This window comes from Perca flavescens, chromosome 10 (assembly GCF_004354835.1).
Source record: "Perca flavescens isolate YP-PL-M2 chromosome 10, PFLA_1.0, whole genome shotgun sequence".
In the NCBI taxonomy this organism is placed as follows: Eukaryota; Metazoa; Chordata; class Actinopteri; order Perciformes; family Percidae; genus Perca; species Perca flavescens.
The window spans coordinates 6,870,882-6,894,084 of NC_041340.1; the positions used below are offsets into that span (position 1 = coordinate 6,870,882).

Here is a 23,203-nt window from a genome sequence, read left to right on the forward strand (position 1 = left end):
AAAACACTTCTATACAAATGGCCCTAAACTAAACCATACGCCAAAGAATAAAAGTATGTTTTAAGACAAGACTTAAAGGTCTCAGCAGTAGAGGAGGACCTAATATTTGTTCCAGAGTCTCTGGGCCAAAACGGAGAAGGCACGATCACCCTTAGCTTACATCCGAGACTGTGGAATAGCTAAAACGAACTGATCAGACGATCTTAGGTTCCTGGAGGAGTGATGTAGGGTAAGGAGATCAGCAATATATAAAGGGGCCAATCCATGTAATGCCTTAAAAACAAGAAACATGACCTTAAAATCGATTCTATATTTGACCGGTAACCAGTGAAGAGATATGATCCCTCCTTCTGGTACCAGTCAACAATCTAGCAGCCGCTAGCAGTGGGTGGAGTAGGTACAGTATCTCATGAGAAATTAGTAAAAATTAAACAGTTTACCATTATATTCTACATGCAAACTACTAACACTCCATACTAACATGTTTGATACATCAATTATTATTAAATGGCAAAGGTATTTCCCCCCCATAAAATCCCTTACGCAATCCTATATTATAAAAGAACTAACCGGAGGCTGCTGCTATGAAGACGCCTGCCTGCTAGATGCAACATGCCTGACTTGCCTCAACTCTCCCGCAGCACTCGATGCCTTGGGGGAGAATTTTAAAAGAAAATTTGCATTTAACATCACATCAAACCTTCAATTTATGCACGAAACAAGTCATAGTTTTCCTATGTATTTAAGCAGTGAGCCAGGTGGCAAATAAAACATCAGGTCTGCACGCACACACACACACACACACACACACACACTCACACAGAAACACCCAGAAACACACACAGGCAGCACGCCTCGCCTCCATGTTATGAAAACAGCAGCTTGGATTAATGCTTAAACTTGCCCTCTGTAGGTGCGACTGTCTGTACAGGGAGAGTGAAACATGGCAGGAAATGTGCACACTGTCTCCTATCTGACCATGCGGGACACACCTGCCCTGCCCTAAGGATCATGGGAAAGTGGAAGAAGCTTTAGAGTGGGATTGGAGAGAGCAGTTCAAACACCGGTGAGCATGAGGAGGTTTTTCCGAGCACACAGGGACGAAGACTACAGTCAGATCCAGTATCTGACGGCCAAGTGCACCCGCCTGGCTTATGATAAAGGTAACTCATTTGACCTCTGAGAATAAAGTTACACATTTACATTTCAGAGCCGTTACTGGTTCAGTCTAGTGTTAACTGCCAATATAATCTTTTTTTGTCTGTTATATTGTTTTCTCTCCTCAGTTCACAGTTGTATTAATTGCACTTGAGGCACCAATAAGTGCAAATTCAGACATTCTGATGAATACCAGAGTAATGCAATCTAATGTCAAAGTGTAATTTATGACATAGTACTGTGTTGTCTAAGAGTTCATACTTCCTCTTATTTACGTTTTTGTAATGTATTAGTTTGATGTTCAAATTTGGTTTCTTGCCATAAAAGGAACCACAGATTCATGCTACATGCTTAAGAAGTAAGATTAACCTGTGAATGTTCCTCACAACATCGTCCATAGTTGATATTATAACAACTTGCTTCAAAGGTCATGACTTGAAAGTGAACTGTGCCTCATTGTCTGTAAATGTGTGTCATTTACTGCTATGGTATTGTCAGGGACGAGATAACATTTCACAGAATTATTATATGAAAACAATTACAATACGCCACAGTGACAATAGCGTCACTGAAGTAATCAGATTAGGTTTGAGCACCATAAGTTAAACATGTCTGAAGGCATAAAAGTATTAAATATTTTTTTAGAGGCCTCAAGTGAACGTATTTGACTAGAGAAAGACAAAGATTCCACAAAAGCCAGAAAAAACTGTAGTTTTCCTATTTATTCAAGCAGTGAGCCAGATGGCAACCAAACACATCAGGTCTGAAGACACACATACACACACATATATATTTTTTCTTTTACACATTTTTATTGTAATATTTATTCTATGTTTATGCTCTTAACTGTTGCAGTACTTTGCTTTATTGTTTGTTCATTTCATTTTCATATGTTTATTGTATGCACCTAACCCACCAAGGCAAATTCCATGCAATGGCAATACATCTGATTCTGATGCTATTACATATCAAGGACTGGATTGCCAGCTGTGAACCATCAGAATCAAATTTGCCACTTAAGATACATATTTCTAATTAAGAATGTTGTTTCTGCTTGTCAAGAGTGTCTTTGTTAAGGGTTATATTTTAAGGCTTTATCAACCTCTGCTGATGACTGGTTGGAGTTGCAACACTAACGATAGACTGTAGCCAAGGTATGCGCATGTTATGAACACTAAAATGAGAAATGAGGACGGCCACAGAGCTGAGATCCAATGTAAATGTGTGTAAAACGTATTAGGGACACAAAAAAGTGCATGATGAGGTGAGGGGAGTGGGAATGCCTTTAAACTCCAGTGAGAGGAAAATGTTTCAACGCCAGAGATGTCAGCAGCTGACATACTCCTCCATTTAAAGTGTTATTGTTTAAGACATTATGGTTAATTTATGCTGTGAGCAGTAAAAAAACAACATACTTTTTCCATTACCTTTCATTAAAACACATCCAAGTGGCACACATTCAGTGGATCTTCCGTTTTAATGAAAATGGTCTACACAGCAATGGTTTTGCTGCCCAAACGTGACTTGGGTCTGTTGTTTGTGGCTGCAGCAGTGCTCGACAGGGAGTTTCTGATGTCCAGAGACAGGGGGAGGAAGCTGCAGAATGATCTGGAAGCTGCGACAGCTCGATTCCTCCACCAGCAGCAGCAGCTGAACATGGAGCTCAGGATGAGAGAGGACCAACTCATCAGCAGGATCCACCAGCAACAGGTGAGCAGATTAGGATTTAAAAGAAATAATCAGATTTTTTTAATTTTGTATTTTCTTAGCATTTTAGCGTCTTTCAGCTCATTGTTTTGGTTTTACAGAAACTTGACTGTTTAGGTTCACTTGCACCTCTTTCATCAGTGATGTTTTCAGACTCAGCAGCCAACTGTTTCAATAAAAAAGCTCTAATACCACTACCTGCTCATCCCCAAACAGCAGACAGACACAGTTAGCTGGTGAACATAGGTGAGCATTTAGCAGCTCAAGAGCCAGATATTTCCCTCAGGATTTGGTGAACACCAACAACAGAAAAAAAGTGTGACTTACATTCACCAGGTGGCCAGAAACCATAGTATTTATTGTATGCTGCATTAAGTGATTATTTTTTGGTTATTTGCAGAGCCAGATTAAATGGAAAGGTTACACAAGGCATACTGCATTTTTTGGGACCCCTCCAAGTGGATAAACAAGATTACTTTTAACTGCCACAAATCATTATGGTGCTAATTTAATTTAGGCTTATTTGAAGGAACTGAGACAGACTTGTGTAAAGCCCCTTTTTGTTGTTTTCTTTATTCTTTTATATTTTTCTTTTTTTAACCGAAAGCATCCCAGAAAAGTGGTAGTGTAACCTTTATGGCTAGCTAACATACGGAACCAAAAACACATTTTCCCACGTTTTTATATACACACACACACACACACACACACACACACACACACATACATACATACATACATACATACATACATACATACATACATATATATATATATATATATATATATATATATATATACACACATACATATATATACACATACATATATATATATATATATATATATATATATATATATATATATATATGTATATATACACACATACATATATATATATACACATACATACATATATATATATATACATAAAAAATATACATGTCTAAAATTGTTTTTAAAACTATAAACAAATATACTTTGACTTTTCCCTCTAACTGGGCTCCCTAGTGGCAAATAGGCCCTAGGTACGTGCATAGAATGGCTATGCCTAGATCCAGGCCTGCTTATTGGGGGCATCCGCACATACAGAGCAACGTTAGCATTCATGTGGAGTCTTTTTCTGTTCCCCTGATGCATTTAAGTCCAATTTTCACTCAAATATTTTCTCTGTTTTGGTCTCACCAACTACGGAGAAAAAAATCTGGCTCTTTAGCTGCTAATGTTTCACTTTTTCACCAGCTAGGCTCTAATGTTGTCTGCTGTTTGGTGAAGGAAAGGTAGTGTACAGTGGATTTATCAGAGCGTTGTTGGCTGACAAATCTGCATGCTTTAGCATGGGAATGAACCAGACAGTAAATGTACCGTAAAACCAAAACTATTAGTTCAAAAAGGCTAAAAAAGCTCCACAGAGCTGCAGTTAGCTGATCACTATGAGCCACTCCTTTCACCAAATCATGATTCCCAAAACAACATTCAGCTCTATTTTAACCTCAAACATTGGTCTGGTCTTGTTAGGAAATACTTACCTGAAGGCCAACTCTGTTATGGTTTCAGTGTTTTGTGTCTGCACTTTCTGTACCTTTCTGTTCCCTGTTGTGTTGATGTACTCTGTTCTGTATCTTGTGTGTTTTGGTTTATTCCTGTGTTCTCTGTTATCCTTGTGTTGCCTAGTGTTGTGTCAAGTGTCTGTATTTAGGTTATGTCATGTTTTGTCTGTTTGTCCTGCTTCCTGTTTTATTTTGATAGTCTGGTCTTCTGTCTTGTCATGTCTAGCTTTGCTTTCTGTCTCCCGCCTTTGTTGATTGTCCTGCCCTGCCCTGATGTGCTTCACCTGTTGTCTCACCTGTTTCTGATTTACCCATCACTTCATGTATTTAGCCTCTGTGTTCCCCTTGTCTTGTGTCAGATTGTTTTGTAGCCATGCCCTTGTGTTTCCTCCCTGTGCCTTGTGTTTGTGCCTGCGTCAGTTTGCTCCTGCCTACTTTTTTCCCATCAGTTTATTGTTTGTGAGTTTTCCAGTCTTTGTACTGCGGCTTTTTGTTTTCATTAAATCCTCCACTAAACACTTAAATCCTTCACTTCTGCCTGCCTGCTCTCTCTGCACTTTGGGTCCGCCATTCCCTACTCCTCCCTGCTACACTTAACAAACTCCTGTCCAATTTGTGTCATTTAATCTTGTAGTGTTTAACCTCATTACAATCCCATCATTTGAATGCACATAGCCTTGACCATACCAGTCTACCACCTATGCTGTAATTACTGAAATTACACTGGAATTAGGCTATGAGTAAGTGCCAGTGTTAACATGCTGTAAATGCAGAGGTTTTGGCATTGGTTACCAACCTTTTGGGTTTTTTTTTTATTCTTTTTGCTGACTGCTTTATTTTAATACTTTTAGAGGCCAGGGGAAAAAGGAAAGATGAGAGAAAACTCGGAGTCTCTTCTTCTTTTATGTTCCAGTTATTACTTTCAACCTTTAAGATTAATCCCTGATTAATAGTAACAAATGAGCAGCTCCTCTGTTGAAGTCAAGTCCATTTTTTATTTAGCCCAATTTCACAAATCACAAATTTGCCTCAGAGGGCTTTACAATTGGTACAGCATACGACACCTACTGTCCTCTGATCCTCGCATCGGATAAGGAAGAACTCCACGAAAAAAACCTTTGACAGGAAAATAAATGGAAGAAACCTCAGGGAGAGCAACTGAGGAGGGTTCGCTTTCTCAGGACGGACAGATGTGCAATAGAGTAGAACAGACCAGCATAATAAAATTACTGTACAATCCACATGACAAAATGATACATAGAACTCTAGAGACCTCAGTGGTATTTGTTAGAGATTTGGAGTGTGTGGCTCACTCCCTTTCCCCACATAGATTTGATATAGTGTCAGGTTTGGGCTTGCCACAAACTCTTTGACCTATACAGTAGGTGTCTTTGATTCGATCACTCAAACGCAGTCTGTGTAAGATGATAATGCTACGATCGGGACATCTCCAGGGAGATCTTAAAAGGTCAGGGTGTACCGAGTAATATGAGCTTAATATGCAGAGTTAATATGTTCCATTTATGTATATATTCTGGGTTTGTGTCCCTTTATGTAAGCATCTGTGTCAGATGAGATGAAGCTATTACACTCTGTATGTATGTTCATCATACCAACTGCTATAATTATTATGAATCATATTTCTGTGCATCAGTGTCTCTGTGTCCCAACCGGCAACGGCAGATGGCCGCCCACCAAGAGTCAGGTTCTGTCCGAGGTTTCAGCCTGTAAAAAGGCACTGTCGCACCAAATGCTTGCTCTTGGGGAAATTGTTGGGTCTGTAAATTATAGAGTGTGGTCTGGACCTACTCAATCTGTGAAGTGCTCTGAGATAACTCCTGTAATGATTTGACACTATAAAAACAATTGAATTGAATTAGGTAACATCATTTAGCAGAGACAAGAAAGAAAACTAGAGTGCATTATATAAAGTAGTTGATGTAGTAATTGATGAACAATAAAAGCCATAAAATAGAATTTGGTTGTGTAAAAACATTTTGCAAAAATCTATGTGGATTGTTATGGAGTCCTTACCTATCTGTATGTGTGAGAATGTGTCAGTGTCTCCATTTGTCTTGCCTGCAGGACCTGGTGAACTTGCTGCAGCATCGCGTGGTCCTGCTGACGGAGGCGAGCTCCCGGGACGCGGAGCTGCTGCGGCAGGTCAGCTCAGAGATACTGTGCCTGCAGAGCTCCGAGGTGAAGCTGGAGGGTCTGGTGGAGGAGCTGCATGCTGAGGCCCAACACAGAGCTGTGGTGGCAGAGAGCCTCCAGACAGAGCTGCACAGTGAAGCCCGGCGCAGAGCTGCGATGACGGAGAGCCTGCAGGCAGAGCTGCGCAGGTAGGCCCACTTTTCATGCTTTCTGAAAAAGAATGAACCCAATAATTCATGATAAAACTGAATCTTTAGTTTCATCCTTACTAGTCTCGCATTGCCAGACCTTCTGGCTAGTCCACACAACATTCCGGGATGGGAGAAAAATGTGCTATGTTTTATTGGCATTTCTTTAAACCAATCGCAATCGTCATTGGCAGCACTAAGCCCCAGCGGCAAAATTACGAATCCCACTATGGCCACGCCAAGACCCGCCCTACGAAGCAGCTCAATTGGTTTTGGGTTAGGCATTTGACCTTGAGTGGTTAAGGTTAGGGTTAGGGGATTGGTCAGGGGATAGGACCTGCACATGTAAGCATGGATGCCTGGCCAATAGTAGTGTGTAAATGCTATTGAAGGGCGGGTCTTGGCGTGGCCAGAGTGGAAAAAAAATATCGCGCCCCGGAGAGAGCCATGGTGCCTCGGGAAGGAACTTGTTTTGGTGGAACATGTGTACGTTAAAAGGTTGTTTTAGTCGTGCAACAGAAAAGTCAGATTGGACAGATAGTCTAGCTAGCTGTCTGGATTTACCCTGCAGAGATCTGAGGAGCAGTTAACCATAGTCCTCAGAAATCCACCGGAGTTTAAAATGCCAACACAAAGAAAGCGGAAGGTAACGGACATCCGGCCGAAAAGAGCGTGATATGGCGGAATTTCCAGCAGCACCAGAGCAATCGTCGTTGTGGATATAGAGTACATTCTTAGACTGAAGCAAATTCCAGAAAAATCATATTTCTTTATAGTTTTAAACCGTTTTATTAATAGAAAGAAGAAAGTAAAAGAGACTGTCACATACAATCCTACAGTACAATGTAGTGAAATTCACTCACTACATTTAAGCATTGGACAGCCACATAGCAGCGTTCCAGCAGCAATATTGGTGATAATCACTTTGAGTGTGTGGTCTGTCAGTGTCCAATGTGCACACCTTTTTAATTAAAAGCACAAGCGTGCTTTACTGTGCTCTAGATGAGGACCTGTCCCAGCTCTGAGTTGTGGAGGAAATACCTGAACAAAAAGCTTGTGGTGACCTTCTCGTTTTCTTTAACCACGTTGAATTGTTGATGGTTTGATTCAAACGCATTCCTCCATGTTCCACCCCAGCTGTTTAAACCGAACTAAATATAATAACAAACATTAACCCAGATAAGGCCGCAGACTAAGAAAAGAAACATTCAAATGAATAAAAAAACCTGCTAACGTTTGATTACCATCTCCAGCAAACTGGAGCCAAGTGAAGCTGTCACCAGCTGCTCTGCAAACCCACAAAGAAGAACTTCATCTCAAAACTGGATGAAAGCATTGAGTTCAGACCTTTTTTAAGTCAGCAGAAATGCAGCGCCGTGCCTCAATCTGCTGACTTTAAATCCCCGCGGGGAGTTGGCTTAGTGTCAGAATGCGTTATCACATTATGATTCCAGCCGACAAGTCAAGAAGATGAAAGCAATCTTAACATTAGCAGAAAGGTCAATGTGTATATGTTTTACATTTGCCTTTAAAATTCCCATTGACTCTAACATCAAATGCATTGATACAATTGTGGAAATGAATCTGTGACAGCGAGGAGCATGCAGGGTTGAGAATAGAAATCCCGCTGAATAGAAAAATCTGTGGAAGAAAAAAACCTAGAAAAAAACACATTATTTTAGTTAAGAGCACTCGGAGCACCAAACATATATTATATTTAAACTTTAAATGAAACATCTTCATGCAACTCCTTTCAGTCATTTTTACCGATGACAAAAAGTTAGGGGTTAGAAATAATTGGTGTTAGAAATAAACTTTCTTCCCATTCCCATGCGTTAAAGAAATAAGTTATACTGCACCATATGAAGCAAACATTCATTATTTTATCCAGAAAGCAATGATATTATTGTCGAGGTAAGGGTATTCTTTAAAGGAAGTTATGTTTTTGTGTATTAATGTAAGAGATCAGATAAATGGAGTTTGCCAAAATGTAAAAATCATTATAAAAAAGTGGATTAAAGGTCAATTTAAATTAGTTTTCAGCTTTTGCAACTTACAAACACAATGACAGCTACATTGATAGGACTCTACTCAGGTCAAATTAAACTGGCCACAACAAGTGTTGAGTAAACACAGATAGGATCAAATCTTTTTGTCATTGTTCCTAACAGTAAGACAGTGGAGCTGGAGGAGCTACATGACACCAACCAAACTTTGATAGAAAATCTGAAGGATTTACGCTCCACTCATCAGAAGGAGGTAAGGGAACCGAATTGAATGCAGCTCTGGCACTTTTTGGGTCTGTAAGAGTCTGAGACAGTAACTCCTAAATGTCTCCTCTATATATTATAGTTGATTTTCATTAAAAATCAATCGGCTGATTATTTTTCCTGATTAATCAATGAATCATTTGGTCTATAAAATGCCATAAAAAAGTGAAAAAGGGCCGTCACAAGTTCGCAAAGCCCAAATTGACATATTTAAACTGCTCGTTGTGTCTGCCCAACAGTCAAAACCAAATATATTTCATTTTATCATCAAAGAAGGCTGAGAAAACCAGCAGATGTTATAATTTGAGAAACTGGAACCAGACATTTCTGTAATGTTTTTTTAAAGGGATGCACAAGGGCAACAACAATTAATCAATGTAAAAATTGCTGCCCATTCATTTTTTGTCAGTTGTTTCAGCTCCATTCAAAACACACATTTTGGTGGGTGAACTGTTCCCTTTATACAATACTAATTGCCATCTTTAAGTATTTTCAATGTACACAAAAGTTTGCTGGAGTTTGAAGTTTGTTTGAAAATTGAAATTCATTCAGGTTTCTGTTTACGCACAATGTTGGTACGGACAGCACAACAGTACTTTTTATCTTTGAGTGAAATGAAGAAAATAATTGGCGGTATAAACTGCTTGAGGTGTTATTGTCCATCACAGCATGACAAAAATACACAGTGCATTCATTACATCACATACAATTCCGATGGACCTGAAAAATTTTATATGACAGTCCGAAACCACTGTTTGCACATCGTGGCCTGAGTTTGTGTGACTATACATTAATAAGATGTAACCAATGAATGGTTATTTACATGATGTCTCATCCCTAATGAGATTATTCACACAAATTTATTAGCAGTGTTGTAATGTAACAAAGTACAAATACTTCGTTGCTGTACCTGTACCTGTACTTTACTTTGTTATTTATATTTCGGGAAACTTTTACTTTTACTTCAGTACATTTCCCTTAAGCATTTTATTTACTCGTTCCAACAAAATAAAATCAGAAATTTGTTACACTGGAAAAAAGCAGGTTTGGCGATAGCCTGACAAGCCAGACCCACATCCAGATGTTGGGTCTGGGAACTCACCATTGGCAGGGCTCAATGCAAGGGGCGGGATAAACGGTTGTCTTTCAAATTCCCTCTGCCCGCGATAGGATAGCGCTACAACCAGGCAGAGCAACGAAGAAGGTAGCGAAGCTAGTTGATAGATTCAACTTTAGCACACATTAACACATCTTCCTTTTTTAAGAATGATTTCTGTGCCGTTCTTTGTTCTTTTCTCAAAGAAAAGCTGAACTCCAAGTCTTCCAGAAGACCGCTGTTCCCAGCAGCAGCAGCCATAAGCCCCGCCCACCGACTCTATACACGATGTGATTGGCCTGACCAGAGTTTGGTTTTTCCAGCTCGCAAGTCAACGGAGAGTGCCTAGACCCCCCTGGCTGCAAATTAAATTTGCTGCCGTTAGGGTGCGTCTAGATTTCGAGTTTGACGAATCATTGCTGCTAGATTGCATGTTAATGCCCACTCCTTTCCAGTTGGTGACATAATGCCTGTTTGTTGCCAAGCAGCAAATAAAAAGAACATGGGCCAAAACCAAAGAAGAGGAGGAAGCATAAGAACTGATAGTGTCTTTGAGACTTATACTCAAGTAATGTTCTAAAAGGTGACTTTAACTTCTACCAAATTCATTTTCTGGCAAGATACTTGTACTTTTACTCAAGTATTGCATTCAGGTACTTTATACAAGACTGCTAATTAGCAACAAACTAAACGTTTAACCCGTGTGTTGTATTCCTGTCAACCATGAACTTGTTGTCGATCCAGGTCAAAAGTGAATTTGAATTTTTGGTGCTTTTACCAGCGTTTTTTGGCTCTTTTTTATGCTTTTGACACTTTTTAAAACGTTTTTGTCACTTTTTTCAACGTATTATTTTTAAATTCATGGTCAGTAAACCTAATTTATATGACATTATACCCAATTTTGGAGTTAAAAAAACAGAAATTATGAATTATTTTGACTAATAGTTAAGATCAGAGGATGTTGAGTGAATCACTGACTGGTTTATGTCAAAGTTTGGTCACAATACTGTTTTAAAATTTTTTATAAAATTGAATAAAACACCCAAAATTCAATAAAAGTAATCATTAATTTTACATGCAGAGATCGTTGTATGGGTTCCATACATCCATGCATCCATGTCTCTGGGCATTTTGGTTCAAAGAAACCCATATTTCTGATATAAAAACTTTGAAAACAGGTCAAATTTGACCTGAGGACAACACAAGGGTTAAATACCCACCAGTATCACGACATAGAAGTCAGTGGTTGTAATGTGACCTTTTGTCCAGCAGATGTCAGGATTGGACACTTTGTTCAACACTGCTTCTCTGGTCTTGTCCGCTTGAGTGTAAATAGATAAGTCATGTACTTTTGATGGTTTTATAACGAATGTGGAGTACTTCTCTTTGTCAAAGCATGCAGCCAAATCCTCCACAAATAATGCAGTACAACATCATCCTGCTGCAAGAAGGAATGGATTAACTCTGTTCTTAGGAGTAGTTTAGGTCAACGTGTCGGCGCGCCGCTTACAAACAGAGAATAACAAGTCTGCTGTTGGATTTTGAATAATTAATCTCACGAAACATGAAACCTCAAGGTTCAAATTTATGTACTGTGGCCAAATTTGAAAAACTACAACCACTCCAGAGAATGCACTGATTCAGATTTTTTTTTTTTTTTTTTCTGGCATTAGATTTGTATTAATGTGTGTTGCGTCTGGGCAGTCTGGGTGTTACATTCCTACATACTGTCATGATTTTGTTATTTACACTTGGCTTCAAAGACTCACTCCCTTCCTGGCCCCCGTTTCAACCAGTCCATCAAACAGTAAACAATCCGGCTCCACAATTATCTCTCCTACGAGAGCCGCACAAGTCCAACAGAACAAAACAACAGACCGCCCTGTCAGTCACTTAATGAGAACATCTATTTGCTGGGGATAAAGTCAGTGAAATGTTGTGAATGTCCTGGGAGTCGGAGATGAAGTCCTACCCTGTTGCATTCGCTCATCTTTCCAGATGACGCCACTGAGTTCAAGAGTATTTTTTTTCCTGACAGACACAAACACACCACAATCATTATTTCCTGCTTTCTCGTTGCCTCAATCACGTCCTGGTTGAACGAGGAATATAAAGTGATGGTGTCTTGTCTTTGAGGTAAGGGAGCTGCAGCAGCAGAATGAGGGGAGTCTGAGCAAACTGCAGAGGACAGCGGAGCAGTTTGAGTGGCTCTGTCAGCAGCAGCGCTACTGGATGTGCTGTGTCAAGAAGTGGGTATCCCTGAACATTTACAATCACACATACTACACACATACAGGGGCGTCGGACTGGGGGGGACTGATTACCCAGGTCCCTCATATGAAATGTCAAAATGCCTTTCTACAGGGCCCAGAATTTTGTGCTACACCCCTGCACACATACTTAATGTGTCCATTGTATGTATTGTATGTCTGTTTTTCACGTGAGACACAAAAATGCGCAGGCTTTGAGACCCTAACTCATACCTGCCAATATTTGGTTTTCAAAATCCGGGAGATTTGTGACCAGGGAGGGGGGTACTGTTAAGTGTACTGTAAGACCCGCTGTGTATTACTGCACTGGGTAATGTCATTTTTCCCGCCGTGCGCTACATTAAAATCAATGCGACACACCTTACAAAAAGCGTGGAGGTTGTCGATATGGCTAGGTAAGATACATGTAAATTGTCGCGCCCAACACTGTTGAAATTTACAGCTATATTACGATTTCTTTGCGGGAACACCGCCTTCACCTGCCGTTTTTATCGGCTCACTTTTGGGTCTAAACTTTCTGCGAAGCTTTCGCAGAGATCAACTGCACAACTGGGTTATGGGTTGCCAGGTTGAGGTGACAAACGGGTTGAAAATTGTGTATGTTGTGTGAATAGGATGCGTTTCATACAAGATCTGGCAACATTAGACAAACATATTGGTCCGATTATTTATAAAGGAGTTTGGGCCATGCAAATTACGGGAGTTTTCCGGGAAAAATAAACCGGGAGGGGTCCGGGAGATAGGGCTAAAAAACGGGAGAATCCCGGGTAAAAACGGGAGTGTTGGCAGGTATGCCCTAACTATGAACTCAACATTAGAAAGTACAACCTCTTTTACAAAATGTAAACCTTTCCCCCCCACCAAATATCTCTACAGGCTATATCTCATTGTCTAAACCTTTTTTAATCACAGATTCAAAGACTGCCTGATGGAGGAGAGAGACGCTCTGCTGCAACAGGTCATCAAATTGAAAAAGAAGGTTGAGAAACATGATGACAGTCCCTCACAGAGCGTTGTCTGTCCCCTACAAGACACTCAAGGCTGTGACGGGTAAGAAAGAAGACGCAAGATATAGTAAACTTATCACTATGATGAAGCTGCACATCTTTTTGCCAGAAAACCTCGCTGGAGTGTTTTCCAACAGGGCATTAAGTAAAGAACACAACATTTCTTATTATCTCCCATCACTTTTATACATTTTCCACTGTGGCCCACTCCTACATCGTTTCCAGGACATTACAGTATTTACAACATGTCTAACCTTCCTTTCGCAGCAGTATAACATCATGGGATGCAGATGCAGTGGCTGACCTGGAGTCTCAGGTGGAGAAGTTAAACATGCCGTACGTGGAGCTCTTTAACCAGGTACCAGTTTCATATTTCTACTTCTTAATGGGCGTATGCTGCATGGTTTAAAACCACAAAGGTCTCATCAGGTTCACAAACTTTGCAATGGGTTCAAGAAATGTTGGGCAGAGTCCCTCTACATGTCAGAGGGCCCCAGTTTAGTGTTTTGAAATCTTTGTGTGGGAGACACATGCAAACCTCAGGGGTGAAATATTAGAGATTTATTAGGGAGGGCTAATATTAATCTGAGTATGGTTGCCAATCCCCAGAAGAGTTGGATACCAAAGGGGATACCAAAATCAAAAAAAAAGAAGCCATAACAGTTCAGCACTCATATGTGAAGTAGGACTGTCACAAATGACTATTTTCGTTATCGAATAATTCTTTTTTTCTGAAAAATGCTTTGTTTACCACAGACAAACAAGATGTAATTCAGTCCAAAATCCAAAGACATTCAGTTTTTCTGTCATGCTGTACATGACAAAGAAAAGCATCAAATCTTCATATTTGAGAAGTTAGAACCAGAAAACGGTTGACATTTTTACTGGAGAAATTACTAAAACTATTCATTGATTACCTAAATAGTTGCTGATTGAATTTCTTTTGATCAACTCATCAAATGATCATCGTTCTTAAAAGTAAGAAAATGTAAGAGCCCGCCCCTGTAAGAAAATCCATTGGCTCGTTGGCTCTCTTTGTATTTGACTAGAACCTCAGGTGAACTTTTATTTAAAGAGCGACCTTAACTGTATTAAAACCGTTCTGTATCAAAACATTTGTAGATGGAAGATGAGGACTGATCTGAGGAGTGAAATAGAATATATCCAAAAATCAGGGCTAATAATCATCTGGGTGCGACTGCCAGTCCCTGCAGGGGGTTGTCATACAGCCAGAGCTTGGAAACATTATGGTTACTGGAGTTTCATCATTCTTTTTGTTTTTTAAAAGGTTCCTTGAAAGCATTTATGCAATCATTGGGTGACCGCAGAATGTTCCTTAAAGAAGAATCTAATGAGCGAACATAGGGTATCTTTCAGTCATATGTTTTGTCCATCCATCCATCCATCTATCATCCACCCATCCATCTATCCATTCTTCCATCCACCTATCCATCCCTCCATCCCTCTCTCCCTCCCTCCATCCATCCATCCATCCATCCATCCATCATCCACCCATCCATCCATATATCCATTCTTCCATCCATCCATCCCTCCCTCCCTCCCTCGCTCCCTCCTTCCATCCATCCATCCATCTATCCATTCTTCCATCCATTCCTCCCTCTCTCCCTCCCTCCATCCATCATCCATCCATCGTAAGAGTTTTTGCACACGTATACAAAGATCACGTTTCTGAACATTAAAGCAACCTATAATCAATGTTTTTTTACACAATATTTTCAAATCATGAAGTGGCCAAAAAATCAGCTATTGCAGGTTTTAAAAAGGGATATCTAAAACTGTTCAAACTATTACTATTACAATGCTGTCCTTTTCCCGGAGAAGACCTCCTTCAGGTCCCTTTTACTCGTACTCCGCCTTTTAGCTACAGTTTCCTTTAGATTTGAGAAGGGACCGATATCTTTAGAGTAATCACTTCAGTGTTTTAAAATCTCCGGAACTGAGACTGAAGTTCAGATCAGCTGCCAGTCCGCAGTGGGTTTGTTGTGGTGCCAGGATTTTGAAAAAAAAACTCTGAACCCTCATGGGCACTGAAGTCTCATCAGTGTTTTTGTTTTGTCTGCCTGCTGTGTATTTTAACAAAGACATACGACTCCATACGGTGTTCAGCAGCGCTGAAGAGGCGAGGAGCACGAAGGATTGTGTGTGTCGGTGGAAGACGTTGTCATATCACCTAACAGCCACTAGGCGGCACATAGGTTAACTATGAATATGGCTCAGTAATTTAATTGTGTGTTTTAAAATGCGGGAATTTATTTCAGTATTAAAAACAAACACTGTTAATTGTGAAAAACAATCCTACAGAATCTGGGCACAAGTTAGATTTTAGAAAAACAATTCTTCTCAAACTTTTGCAGTTTAACTATTTATTGCTTATAAATTAGTTGGTGGCATGGTGCATAATCAACAGCTTCATGCATTTCACTCCAATTAGTTTGAATTACTGAAACTTTTATGATCGTTTCTTTGTACAATAGGTCTTTACTAACTTACTTTACTATTAACTGGGATGATCAGTGTCTTTTTTTCAGCTGGAAACATTGATTTATAGGTACATTGGGGGCATACAAATAGGTGAATTTGAAGTTTAACTGATCTGTCCCTTTTTGAAAATCTATATTTTTTAATAAAAATGATGGGCCCCAGAAGTAATTCAAGTATATATTAAAACTTGGGTCTCATATTTGTAGTTTTTGGCAATTTTCCATCAGTAATAATAACATTGTACTCACCAAGTTCATTGCGGGGATAGAGTGCAGCGACATCTGCACAAGAAACAAGAAAACAAACATTCTGATAAGATTTCCAATAACGGATTATTAACAACACTTTGATGTTCTCACTTTGGTTTTGCCTAAAAAAAAAAGAAGACAATTAGACAATCCTGCTAAAGTGTTTGCATGTTTAAAAACTGATTGTTCAACCCCTTGTAGAGATGTCTTCTTGTTCCCACATTTCAGCTTTTACTTTGTTGACTAAAATGTTATCGTAACTGAAATTATGGCCACAACTACAAAAATGAGTCCAAAGTTGAATGGGTATGTGAATGAAAATGCCAGAGAATTATTAGTTGAATGATGCTTCTTATCTAAAATGTTCTCAAGCTTTAATGGGTATTCAATGTCTTTATATAATAATAGTATCTGTAATATCAGTATAATCAATATATAAGAAATACATCTGTATTATCAACCTTCCAGGGCTAAGGTGCATACTGTAGTTGCCTTTGGATTTTAGAAAATATCCTTTATGTTTAGTGACCAGTTCAGTCTTTTAAAATCTCTGGATCGGATACAAAGTGCAAATCTCACGAGTGAAATTAGAATTTCAAAACATAGACAGTCATCTGAGGACAGCTGCCAGTCCCCTGTGGAGCTGTAGGGCTGCCAGAACATTCATAAAACTGATACTTCATGGGCACTGGAGTCTAATCAGTGTTTTTTTCTTCTTCTTTTTTCTGTCTGCTTTACAAAAGTTAGATGGCTTTGGGAAACTTTTGATTGCAAAGCTATTCTGCAATCAAACAGGAACCCAACAAAGAGCTCCTGCAGGAAGCGCCTACAAATCCTGACAGGACCTTAAACACTCCATCTTTATAGTGAAGAATCCAAAAGGTGTTCGCTGTCCGCTATGGGGATTTTTTAAAAAGCTCCCACATCTGTAGAGTGACAAGCTCAGTGCTTTTTATTTTATTTTATTTTTTTTTTAAATCTGTGGATAAGAGCAAGCCTGACAGACAGAACTTAAGCTGATTCTCGTGTGCCAGTCCCCAGAGGAGCTGCTGTTCTGCCAAAGCCTTGAGAGATCGCTGATACTTTCTGGGCACCGGAGTCACATCAGGCTTTTTCTGTTTTGTCTGTCTATCTGTCTGTTGCACATGGCTTCCTCCCAAGCCGTCCGAGTCCCTCTTCCAAAGCAGCAGAGAGATGACTAATAACGACTGGAGGGAGGTGATTACCAATAGCCTCTGTGCTTCATTCCCCTCACCTCTCACAGGCTCTGCGCTGAATTTCTTGGGATAATTATTCTGATTGAATGCAGATGATGATGATGCGGGGAGCTTTCTTTTTGCAGAGCTAAAAAGATAGAGGGAGGAATGTAGCTGGAGACAACCATGATAAAACACATTACCAGCTTTTACATGATTTATATAAACTAGATTCACACCATGTAGACACGAGGATTGCTAAACATTGAAGTGCTGTGGTTTCACTCACTAAAGTTTGGCCACGCCTAGTCTCTATCGACAACGTTCCACTTCTGGGATTGTTCAGTTGTCGCTGGAAATTCTAGCTAGACTATCTGTCCAATCTGAGTTTTATGTTGCACGACTAAAACAACTCTTGAACGTACACATTCCACCAAAACAAGTTCCTTCCCGAGGCTATTTTGCAGAAGCACCGCTGCTATGTCCGGCGCTTAGCGCTCGTTTCAACGGCCTTTTAAGTAACTCTTTCACCATGTAGTTAGAGCCTACAACCTAGAAATCTAAAAAACTTACACTTATTAGTCAAATTATGCCCTGTTTTAATATTGATATCTAGAGGTCTATAGAGCTGCCATTACTTACTGGAACATTTCCCCTCAAGGCATTTCTCTCTCTAAATTTCCCTTCTTGCACTTACTTCATGTTTATTGTCTTTGTCGTCTTCACTTACGGTTTATTTTTCTGTCCTCAGGCAGGGAGCCCTATCAACGGATACCAAACACCTCCTTGAGGACAGAAGCCTGGAGCCTGGCCTCGTCTTCTTTTTCTCTCCTCACCTTCTCCAGAAGATAACCACTAGATGTTTGTGTGAGCGGTTAGCTTCGTGGAATACTTCCCAGTCATTGTCGCAAAAACCAAAAAAAAAACTTGGAAAAACATACCTGTGAACCCATACATTTACTTTTTGACCCCACTATTGTTCACCTGTCTTGAAAAGAATCTGCTTCGTGATATATGACTGAATTAAAACACTGCACAGTGTGCTGCTGTCCTTCTTTAACTGAGACACATGCACATCACATGTGGCTAACGCTCCTAAAGTCACATTTTCCTGTAATTGTCCATTATTCAGACCTTGTAATCAACACCACTAACAAGAGCAAAAAACCACCTGAGAATGTTTTCTCTTTTGTTTTTTTGCCAATGACTCCTCACAGGGGAAGCAGCAGCTGGTGTGCAGACGACACAACAAACGTGTTGTTGAGATTAAAAAGAAGCTCCGCAGATTGTTCCCCCCACTGAGGACCTGGTACATCCCAACTCTGATCATCAGGTCTCCTCACTTATCGCTTGACCATATGATGCCATGGTCTGTACAATGTACAGACAAAGCAAATGTTTGGGAATACATCTGATGCACGGATATGTCACATTATATATTTAACTACGTATTAAGGCCGCAACTAACGATTATTTACTGAAAAACGTCCATCCCAATTTTTCAAAGTCCAAGGTAATGTCTTTAAATTTCTTGTTTTGTCAGTCCAAAGCTAGTCTCTATCTACAACGTTCCACTTCCGGGATTGTTCAGTTGCCGCCGGAAATTCCGCCGGATGTTCCTCATTTCGGCTGGATATCCGTCACCTTTCGCTTTCTTTGTGTTGGCATTTTAAACCTTGGTCGATTTCTGAGGACTATGGTTAACTGCTCCTCAGATCTCTGCAGGGTAAATCCAGACAGCTAGCTAGACTATCTGTCCAATCTGAGTTTTCTGTTGCACGACTAAATAAACCTTTGAACGTACACACGTTCCACCAAAACAAGTTCCTTCCCGAGGCTATTTTGCAGAGGCACCGTTGCTCCGTCCAGCGAGACTAGTCCAAAGCCCAACAATGTTCAGATTAATAACAACAGAAAATATCAGGAAACCCCCATATTTGAGAGGCTGATCTGTTACTTTTGCATAAAAAAATTGCTTTTACGGTATGTATTTTTGCAATTGTGTCATATAAAAAAGTCATGTTCATATAAAACTCATTTGCATTCACATTTTATCAACGCCAAGTACAACTGACTAACTGTAAGAGACATTTAATTAGTTTTCCAGCGTAGTATTAACCAGCGCTGTAGACTTGATCAACAACAACTCCTGGTAACTACAGCATGAGTCATATTTTTATGGTCATTTTTTTTAACGGTCCCATGGCATGGAAACTTCACTTTATGAGGTTTTTAACATTAATATGTGTTCCCCCAGCCTGCCTATGGTCCCCCAGTGGCTAGAAATGGTGATAGGTGTAAACCGAGCCCTGGGTATCCTGCTCTGCCTTTGAGAAAATGAAAGCTCAGATGGGCCGATCTGGAATCTTCTCCTTATGAGGTCATAAGGAGCAAGGTTACCTCCCCTTTCTCTGCTTTGCCCGCCCAGAGAATTTGGCCCACCCATGAGAGAGAGAGAGACATCATGGCTTTCAAACAAGCAGATACAGTATTAGGGCACCACTAAGGCCTATATAAAAGCATCCAAAAAGCAGCATGTCATAGGACCTTGAAAGTCAGAAAAAGATTGTGGTTTTCATTAACTACTTTAAAAAAGTCAACACAGACTTGAAGCACAAAACAGGAGGAATTTACTTTTTAAATATTTAACAAAACCATAACCTTTTTCCTGACCTCAATTAAAAGTTTGAACAGCCTAAGAGCACATGGAACACCGGATGCAAATTCTGGTCTCAGGTGTCCAAGTCTTGCACCTATCTTAAAAGGTACAGACAATGGATTATACACTGTTGTTAAGTGACAATCAATGCAATGAGAAACGTAAAATAAATTAAATTGAAATTCTTGGCAAAACTATATACAACAAAAAAGTAGCTTTAAAAGCAAATGCTTTTAATTCACTCCTGTAAACAGTGTCCAGCCTGGGGTTTAGTTCAGCATCTTAGTCGTCTACCAAAACACTGAATTTCATTACCTCTCCCTGTGTGATAATTAGGGTGAACACCTAAATTAATCCTAGATATTAATGTTGGAGTGTACTTACAACAAAGCTGACTTTGCATGAAATAGAAACACACTCTTTGTTTGTTTCAATTTACACTCAATGCCAGTTGGGTCACATACCTATTAAAAAGAAAATCTGTGGGGGAATATGAGGATGTAGAAGCTGGTTTGACGGGTCATAAAGGTGCAAATATCTTCTAACAAGCTCAGCAATACAGATCCAGTGGTCAACGAAAGATTTGAACATAAGCAATGAGGGGTAAAAGAAAATTAAGATGCTTTACTGTAAGGAAAAACAACCAATGTAAAATGTGCTTCCAAAACTGTGATACTGATTAACACCCTTTCCACTAATATTGAATTGCTACTACTGTCAGTTGCACATTCTCAAACTTTCATAATCCATATTGTCCACACTGCTGATGGTTGATTTTTGTATACGTGGAAGTGGGTTTTGTGAGGGTGTTTGGGTGGAGTAGTCTCGCATTGCCAGACCTTCCTCCACAGCGCTGTGGAGGAGGGTCTGGCTAGTCCACACAGCATTCCGGGATGGAATGGAACGTCGTGGACATAGACTAGTCCCAGTTTAGGTCATACGATTTTGCAGATCTTTTGGGGGGGGGTCTAGAGGACAGAATGAGACAAATAACTTCTGTTGCAATGAACACTACACACCTGGATCAACTACTAGTGTGAAAAAGTGACTGCATGAAATTTACGTTCCCAATAAAGTGGATTTAGTACTTGTGCCGTACCTGACGACGTCCATAAGAACACAAGTACAGAGGAGACTGCAGATTGAGAATGGCCTAGCCTGTAGGCAATGCACTGCATTGGCCTGGTGAGCTAACAGTCAGAAATGGATCAAATAAAGCAAACAGATCTTGGACTGAGTTTGAGTCTCAAATTTGGCATTACCAGTCGGGATCAGCGGGTACATGCCGGGTTCAGGTCTGGACTCTAGACCCAACTCTGTCAAGTGCCACTCCAGGTGGTCTCGCCCCTCGTAGAGCACCACTAGACAGAACTGTGTATGCATGTATTTGATGGTTGTGTCTGGGATGGAGTTTGAGGGAGCAGCGGTAACAGAAGGCGAGGTGATGCTGCTCTCTATAGACCTTTCAGGCTGCGGAAAGCCGGTGTTACGTCTTGTCAGAAAAGTGTGGCCCCAGATCTGCGGCGGCGCCCCCTGACCACGAGGGACACCAGTGGCAGCAGCGGCAGCCTGCTCTTTGACTGCCAAGCGCTAAATAAGTCTGACCTAAATGGGCTGTGAGTGGCAGAGGTGTGGCCAGGGAGATTAACAACGTGTGGCAGCTGGAAACAGGTCGCGTTTGCACACAATAAATACTGCTGCACCCTTCCATGCAGAACGAGACTCAGACATTATGGGCGTTATTAATAGAACAATTATAGGTACAGCAAGAATAGCATGTTTATGTCCAACCATCGTCACAGCCAGGCAAAACACATAACAGATATTTAACACCAGGATATACCCATTAAAAAAAAAAAGTGAGACTTGTTAAAATGGAGACCAGGAGGCTTGTATTTCCATGTGTGACTTTTGTCTGTGCACTTGCTTGTACAAACACAGATTATGTGGTCCAAGTATGTACTCTATGTAGTTTATATGGATTATAAATAACACTACACGGATTTGGAAAATGTTCAATTATTGTGAATAGAAAGCGTTCATTAAACATTTATGAGAGCTGGAGTCCATTTAGAGAAATAGTCATCTGTCTCTGCTCAGAAAACAAACTGGGATGTTCAGCACATACTTGTTTGCGGTCCGGAGCTTAAACTCAAAGACAAAATGTTAGTGTAACATGGAGTCACGTCTTATTCGCTCCTCGTGGAGATGAGACTTCAATCCAGCTGAGTTAAAAGTTGTTTACGCCGGTGTCCTCTGTGTATACTGCTGTTTGGTTTCATCAGATTGATTACTATGGATGTTTTGGGACTGTTTCTCCCTCTCTGAGGAAGAGACAAACTGCTCGACCGCATGCTAATGTAAAACAGAGCGGGATGATGCGGTTTTCCCGCTGACACTGTTTGGATGAGTATGTAAATGTTTAACTGTGGCGTGAGTAAACACACACAAGGGTTAGGTGTCGGGGTTTTGAGAGGGTCTTGTTTGGCGGCAGAGGATCTTAGCTGTTAGCGCCCAGCTTCGTGCTGCAAGCAACTCAACGGCACAAAACTGCATGTAAACACGAAGCTATTCGTATTCTCTATAGAAACACTGACATCACATGTAGAGGAATCCTCCCCATAAACAAAATGAATAGGTAAATAAAGGGGAAAATGCAAACCTGGCAACGTGCTAAAGAGGCAGTTCAGGTTCTTAATGAAGCAAAACCCAGCACATATTTGGCGTTCGTGATGTGAGCAATCAGAACTTTTAACATCTTTTTAAAAGGTGGCAAGCAGGGGCGATTCTAGGATCAGACCTGTAGGGGGGGCACAGGCCCCAAAGAGAATGTGACACATATACAGTGCCTTGCAGAACTGTTAACCCCCCCCCTGCTAAATCAGTCATTTCATTAGCCGATAATCTCTGAGCTAGCTATGGAACAACATCAGCTAATGTTTTTTGACACTATGATGGATTTAAACCTGACACTTTATAAGTAACAGTAATAACGACCAATTTGACACAATGTTGCTTACGTTTCCATTCAGGTTCTAATCTGCGCCATGAAATTACCAACTTTTTCTCTGGGGACTACCAACTTTAAACTAACAGACAAACTCTATAGCTATAAAATAAAAAAAATAAAAAATGGTGGCAAGAATACAAACGGTATCTTAAAGTTTCATTAAACCAAGTTAAAACTAAATAAATTAG

The 23,203-nt window shown here is 40.2% G+C and overlaps 1 protein-coding gene across 1 annotated transcript; it reads left to right on the top strand.

Annotated features, from left to right (window-relative positions):
• The first annotated feature begins 1,007 nt into the window (after positions 1-1,007).
• LOC114562877 (uncharacterized) lies at positions 1,008-18,307 on the top strand. The gene is made up of 8 exons (XM_028589536.1): positions 1,008-1,163; positions 2,708-2,868; positions 6,501-6,757; positions 8,929-9,016; positions 12,260-12,372; positions 13,306-13,443; positions 13,668-13,758; positions 18,098-18,307. Exons 1-8 carry the CDS (start codon positions 1,073-1,075, stop codon positions 18,134-18,136), a joined length of 978 nt encoding a protein of 325 aa, XP_028445337.1. The 5' UTR covers positions 1,008-1,072; the 3' UTR covers positions 18,137-18,307.
• The last annotated feature ends 4,896 nt before the right edge of the window (positions 18,308-23,203 follow it).

Bases quoted from the DNA above. Each gene is read 5' to 3' on its own strand.
- LOC114562877 (XM_028589536.1), top strand. From the start codon at position 1,073: ATGAGGAGGTTTTTCCGAGCACACAGGGACGAAGACTACAGTCAGATC. The intron at 2,869-6,500 runs GTGAGCAGATTA...TCTTGCCTGCAG, and splicing joins GCAGGATCCACCAGCAACAG to GACCTGGTGAACTTGCTGCA. The intron at 6,758-8,928 runs GTAGGCCCACTT...TGTTCCTAACAG, and splicing joins CTGCAGGCAGAGCTGCGCAG to TAAGACAGTGGAGCTGGAGG.